A 7,163-nucleotide genomic window follows, 5' to 3' on the forward strand; every position below is an offset into this window, starting at 1 on the left:
AAACGATCCCCAGATGTCACTTATTGTCCGCTTTGCCGAGAGACCGAGTCAATACCTGTGCATCACCGATAGAGGAAACATGGTGCAGTACACGTTTGCAGAATACACACACATGCTTCTTGTGTATGGTGAAGCTGGAGGTAATGGAAGAGCTGCTTTCCAGCAGGGTGCTGTTCAGACAGATAATGTAGATAGTTGTGTGTGGAGGATGGGCGTGAAACCCTATCTGTAATGTGTCCGACATTTTCTCACTGTCAGCATATGGGAAGTTGTTGGTCCAGTCCTGTACCTTTGTGTTTGTGTATAACACCCATAGTTATCCTGTACCCTCAGCTAAGTAACAGCAACTGATAACTGCACAGGATAGTGTAGTTGAGTGCTACCCTCCCTTGTAAACGTGGTCTTACCCCAGTTGTATTGGGAACATTTGGAACACAATACGGTAAGATCTGCATGCTTGGTAGCCAACACCAGTCCATGTCTCTCATAATTGGTATTTGCAGTCTTAAGGTCAGTTGTACTTCTTTACTTTTTCTGAAATACATCTTCTTTGTCCTACGTTTTTTACCTATATGTTCTGCAAACCAAATTATTAGTAGTGTTCAGCGATTCATCTTTATACACAGTGGTCACTGTTTGGATTAGTGCAAGATTATTGTTGCCTTGTATTATAGAGGAAGAAAAGTTTTGACTGCTTGCTAGAGCCTTCTCTCCTCCTCACATTTGAGTTACCACTAATCTTTTTCAGAAAGCGTAAAATACGGGTTTCACTGTATTCTGTGATTTTGCCAAAGGCTCACACATTGTACTGCCAATCAAAACTTTCAAGGAAAATGTTGCAGTTTTTGGAGCAGGTCATTTTACTGTTGTATTTTTTACAAGGATAATTAAAAATCTTATTACTGGTGGATTCTCAAGAAATCATTTATTGTTAAAATTTATAATTTATTTTCTTATATATAAAAATATATATTCTATTTCATTTCTTTAGAAACCAGGATGAATGCTATAATATTGGAACATCAACAAGAACTTTTAACTCATGTTCTCAGTACATAAAAGCTGCTGATTTGTATGTAGCCAGTTTTTAATATGATAAATGTCTTAACAGACTGAGGAATATTAATTTTGAAGATTTGGAAGATCTAGTCTCACTGACAGCCAGAAAGGTAATTGTAATGTCAGTTACACATAAGACCTTACCACGTATTGCGTATGACATTTCACATTAAATAACCACCACATCAAAATATTTTAAGCAGTTGTGCTGACAATGTAGCTCTCCCCATGGCAGAATTTAAAGTTTGCTTTACAATAGTTGACAGTTCTAGGATGTTACCTGTACAAGGTACCTGTTAACTATTTTTTTCAATTTTTTTTTTTTACCCTAAATGGCTGTTGTCCCCTGTTGTATGAAGACATACAGTTTGAAAAGTTTTTGACTTTTACATCTTAATAAAAAGAGAATGTAACCTTCAACCAAATATTATCTTACAAATTTTATAATTTTGTAGATAACGGAGAAATTTTATAATTTTGTAGATAATGGAGTGTTGGTATAATGTGATACAGCTACTTTGGAGACACCAGTTTTGTGTTGACAACGATGTGTGGCAAGAACAGTGGACAAGGACAATTTTACATGTGGCTAGTAATTTATGAACTACTTGCTTTTTAGGTGTAATTTTGTGCTTCAAAACAAATTAAGTTCTAATAAAATTTTGAAAATGTAATATAGTGCATTGTGTACTATGCTGTGGTGAAAGGAAAGATAAACCATTAAATTTTGTTAACACAGCAAGAAGTGTCCTATTTGTTTTGTGGAGTTGTAGATACAAGTCTAATTTTGATGAACTTTGATTTCTATTGGTTGTAGGCCTTCTGCCCTATGTCGAGCATGATTCCAGCAGCTGACAAGAAGTCCGTTACGCGTAACTACCTTGTCAATGACACGGTGTGCTGTGAGGTGCTGGAAGTGATGCCAGACACTGAGAAGCTTGTGGTTGGTATGAAGGGCTTTGCTCTTCCTCCCGATTCCGAGTATTCGTGTCGTCTTGGCTTAATCACCAGTGAAGATTTCCCAGAGATGTATAAGTAAGTACCCTTGAGCTGTAACTTCACAATTGCAGAGTTTTTGGTATTTACATAAATGTGTAGATCACTATTTTGAAATTGTCAAATGAGGATAATTTGTAGGAGAGGATTTCAAATTATCAAGGGATGTGGGTATGCATGAGCATGCATAGGAAAAATGAAATAACTGTATAAGTCTTCGAAAAATAATTTGAAAGTTTTTTCTTGCTTTCTTTATAGTTCCCTGATTTCACAAAAAGTGGGAATGGTGTTGAAAGAACGAACTTAAATATTTTTGCTTCAATAATCAATTTGAAGACTTTAATATTAATGTTTCTTTATTTGACATTACAGCATGTATAAACATACAAAGCAATCAAGTGAAATACCAGTAATGCATATGATTGCAAAAATCCAGCAACTATACTGTTTTGTTGGGAAAGCAAAAAGTGATGCACAAGCTTGTAGACCAGTCAGGAAAGACTTCATTTGGATATAGGGTTCCCTTTGCAGCATTGCACAACACAAGAATTACAACACCATCATGTCCTTTTGTGTATACCAGCCCAACTGACTAGGGAGATGTTATTAAGAAATCTGAGATGGATGTATGAATTGTGTGCTTTTAAAAAGTCACGTACAGTAACATAACAGCTTTATAGCCAACAGAATGGCAGGTGAGATCCAGGTATTTTGCTGGTTCATTGATTAGCGGTGTGGAGAATTTATAAATTTGTCAGTATGTACAGAAACTATAGTCTTAAGTCCATCGATCAAAAACAATACCTTACATTTTTCAAACTAAGTTTGTATCAGGACAAAATGCAACAAAATGTAAATAGTCTTGGAAATTTTTAAAGAACATTTACACAGAAGTTACATATACTTAAATTATAACCGTGGAATTTTTTTCAAATTTGGAATAAATATTTTGATTCATGTAAGTGTATTTGATACAAATCAAATTTTATCTGAATTATTTTATGACATGCTTAAGAGTTCTAACCTTAAAAGTCGGCCTTTCATCAGTTTGATGACCGCACTTTCATCTAGGGTATTCTCATGTTTTAATGACCATAAACAATTAACTAAATTAAGAGCTAATCCATCATTTACTGAATTGACTGAAATAAAATTTATAACATATTAGATAAATGTAAATTTTGTAGTTTTGAGTATGTTGTGAGAGCTTAATTTCTGTAAATATGACAGTTACCTATATGAATTGTGCTGTCACTGAACTCATACAAAAACTATTCATTGCTTTCCACTTTCTTTGGATGACATGTATACGTTACTTTGAAGATGTCATTTCAAGATAAGTATTGGAAAGTAGGTAACTCTGCTGCTGAGTTTCATGTATATATTTTTTGTTTCTCATAGGAAAACTCAAGACATGAAGGGAGAGTCCTACCAGAAAGTACTGGAGAAAACCTTAGGTTTCTACAACCCGAACAACATTAACTACTTGGCCAATTTACTTGGTCTTGGGAGCACCAATTATTCACACATGACTGGAATGCGGTAATTATCAATAGAATTAATGAAACATTGAAATATGTTTATAGAATCACACCTGGTGGATTAGTTTTGTTAGAATTTTCATTTGTACACCGTCAGTCAAAGATGGATTTTCACTTGGTTGAGTTTTTAGAGTGCATACTGAAAGTGGGTCATTTGTTACGAAGAATCTTTTTTTATTGAGCTGATTTTGGTAGTGTCTATAAAGCTTTCCCAGTAATGCCAGTTTGAGTTGAGACTGCAAATTTATTTATTTTATGTTCATCTTCACTTCGTGCTCATGCAGGAACGTTAAACAGTGCCCAAGTGTTTTTCAGTTTTGATTGTTTGTTGTTAGTCTGGTAATTTTGCACCAATGTTTGTCAAGCGTATGGTATTTGCTAAAATTCTTTTCTGATTTCATCTTGGTTGCAGGCCATTTGTATTGTCACTAATTATTCGTATGGTGCCCTCTGTTTTTTGTTTCTCTTATTTGCAATTATTTCAGTAAATCTCTACGAATAACTGAACGTCAGAATTGATCTCTCGGTGTAACATCTGCATCCATGTTTATCTTCCCCTTACTTTCTGTTAAAGTTCTTTTGATGTTCCTAAATTTCTATTTCTCTCCATTACAAGTCCATGTGAAGACGTGTTGTCTTTGCTAAAAAGCTGGTCTCATGAAATTTTACTACAAATCTTTGCTGCTACAGATGAGCTCTTTGCATTCTGTGCTGGGGTTCTTTTGTTATCGATATACTGCTCCCCAAATGCTGGTGCTTGCTGAGCTGCTGTTCCGACCTGTATGAAACACTGCCATCAGATGTTTTTGAAAACTATTAGGTGAAAAAAATTAATTTTGCACATCATACAGTCTACAGTTGATAAAGAATTGAATTTCTTTTCATTATTTGCCTTAGTTACTGTGCTACATCAAATTAAGTAAAACATTGCATAAAATTTTAGAGATTTTGCAGAGGTAAAACAATGTTGTGCAAACGCTGCTTATGGTTGATTTTTGCTCATATGTTTATACAATGATCAGATACCGAAATTTTATTTAAAGTGGAGAGCGGAAGGATATCTCATTTTGGGTTTTAACATGTGAAGGGTAGACGCAGAACTACGCCCATTCATGTCCTTGCGCATCACAAAACATGGTCTTAACACTCAGCATAGCTCATAATCTATATCGAAATCAGGTTTTCTGAAAACGATAGCATGCAGTGAGGTGCATATATTCTCTGAAAAATACTCTTGAATTCAGACATCCATACCACTGTAGGAAAATGTAAGCAGCGTGTGTGTATGCATGTCCATAACACCTGGGGAACGGCGTTGCAGGACCAGTATACACAGCCACTACAGCGAAAGGGTGAAGTGCTGGTTACCTGAACACAAGAGGAACTGTTATTTTATACTCTAGCCACAGCAAAGCAAGGTTTTTTCGGTGTAAACCATGGATAAAAGTAAATGAGGCTAGCATTTTCTCCAAGAGGAAGTCGTATCAAGACACTTATGAAGAGAAACAATAAAAATGTGTAAACACAGTTTTAATTTTATCAGAAAGGAAGAGGGACTTCGCACAAAAAGGAATTCTAACAGCTGGTTACTTTTAACCAAGAATGACATCCGTCACCTCTCAACAATCATGTCCATTTGGCATCACCTCTCAACAACCATGTCCATTTGGCATCACCTCTCAACAACCATGTCCATTTGGCGTCACCTCTCAACAATCATGTCCATTTGGCGTCACCTCTCAACAATCATGTCCATTTGGCATCAAATGATGAATTTTGGTGCCCTTCGTACAACTTGTATTATTCCTACAAAGAGGAGACCACTTGAGGTACCTATATGCTTGTCAGGGTTTCATCTCAGATTTCTTCTCCAGATAGGTATAAACTTAAGTGAATCATCTCAGTCTGGAATTTTAACTCAGTTTACATTGTCCTCCTTTCTCTCTGGATTTCAATTGTGAAAACACTGTTAGTAATAAAATAAGGTAGTTTCTAAAAATAAATGTTCATTATGCCTTTTTTTCCTGTTGCACATTTGGTCTGTTGCTGCTCTATTCAAGGGAGGATGAACATGTGAAATCTTTCGTAAGACTGGTCCAACTTTTATGGTTACACATTTACTGAATACCACCACTCAATTTCCTGTATCTATTAATTTCTTTCCAGTTTATTTCCCAAATGTAGTATCAAATAAAAATCAGGTTTCTGGAATTGCTTGACAATTCATCAGCTATATTTGTGGTTCATCTAAAATAGACAGTGTCTGAAATGTTAGATGACCTCAGTGGTGTGTGGGTGCATACAATATTCTCACAGTTTTTAACTTAATATCAGTCCAATGAAACAGATTAGGCAATCACTAGTAAAATTGTATGCTAAATTAGTTACTTTGAAGAAAAGGTGTCCTTCCTGTGTCATCCACGTCTAATCAGACCTGAATTCCATTTTGAATCTTGTCTTTGGTGATTGAACTTTATCTTCATTTAAACCCTTGTTGTTAAAATTATTAATTTAATGCTGTCCTTTTCATGTCACTTCTTGTGCAAAGTGCATGTAAATTTTTCTTTTGCGTAAAGCATTTGAGAACAGTATTTCTTGGGCTACCATTGACTTCTTCTGTATCAATGCAGCATGTTTCCAGTGGATGTACTGAAGTGTATTCAGGCCCTGCAATGATGCTGGTAGGTCTGTGAAATACTTTTATTAGCTTATTCAACAGAATAGAAGATATTTTGAAAGGTTGTCCAACCACAAATATCTAGGGACAGGGGAAAAAATGACATGTATCAACAATTCCAACCTAAGATTCCTTAATTGTCCCATTGCTAAACCACATGTTTGGTTGTTTCTAATGTCCCATTAAAAGAACACTTTCTCCTTCCGAAATTCATGACTAATGAATGTGTTTCTCTTTTTCTGTAGTTCGTCCAGCGGAAGTGCTGAATATTTATTGCAGAGCATTGTGAGAAATGCTGCTGTGTTTGAATCCAGCTGCTCATTTCATAAGTTGTAGAAACCAGGGAGCAGTCATCTTATTAATCTATTTAATATGAATTTGCATTGGTGATAAATTGTCAGGAACAAAAAATTGTATAATGGTTTTGTATTCCAGTTTGATTGTTTCAATGGAATGCATAGTAAGACTTCTTTCAAAATTCACTTACACTACTCTGCATGTCAGATTGACAAGTCTCTGTTGATCCATCATGGGTCAACAAATTGACAAGTGTCTTTTTGCATTATTGCAAGACATAGTAACCTGGAACATAATAAATTTCATTGATTACAACATCTCTGTTTCAGACTGGCGACTTATTTTCTCCTTCGTCTTGTATGACAGCTTGTACAATTTTGTAGATTTTTTTCTTTATGTGCGTTGGAAATTGCATAACAAATTTTGTTTTGGATGTGTGTGCTGGGAGTGAATGAACTGGTGACACTGGTACAGCTGTTGGAAATTCTATTCATTACTGATTACATATTGTTTTACACAGTTGTGTACTATTTCAACAGTAATACTAATAATTGTCAAAGTTTTACAAACTTGTGACATTCAATATATTAATT

General features: G+C 35.2%; 1 protein-coding gene across 4 annotated transcripts in view; it reads left to right on the forward strand.

Moving 5' to 3' along the window:
• The window catches only part of LOC126162856 (tetratricopeptide repeat protein 14 homolog), a 73,184-nt gene that overhangs the window by 37,935 nt on the left and 28,086 nt on the right, over window positions 1-7,163 (forward strand). For 2 of the 4 annotated variants that reach the window (XM_049919631.1, XM_049919632.1), the window contains 2 exons: window positions 1,877-2,094; window positions 3,457-3,597. In XM_049919631.1, the coding sequence (XP_049775588.1) occupies window positions 1,877-2,094; window positions 3,457-3,597 (359 nt within the window). Of the gene's footprint in view, window positions 1-1,012; window positions 1,170-1,876; window positions 2,095-2,587; window positions 2,751-3,456; window positions 3,598-7,163 lie in introns of those variants that run through there. The other 2 variants (XM_049919634.1, XM_049919635.1) reach the window with 2 other exon arrangements.

The sequence above is a fragment of the Schistocerca cancellata genome, chromosome 2 (genome assembly GCF_023864275.1).
Source record: "Schistocerca cancellata isolate TAMUIC-IGC-003103 chromosome 2, iqSchCanc2.1, whole genome shotgun sequence".
Taxonomy (NCBI): Eukaryota; Metazoa; Arthropoda; class Insecta; order Orthoptera; family Acrididae; genus Schistocerca; species Schistocerca cancellata.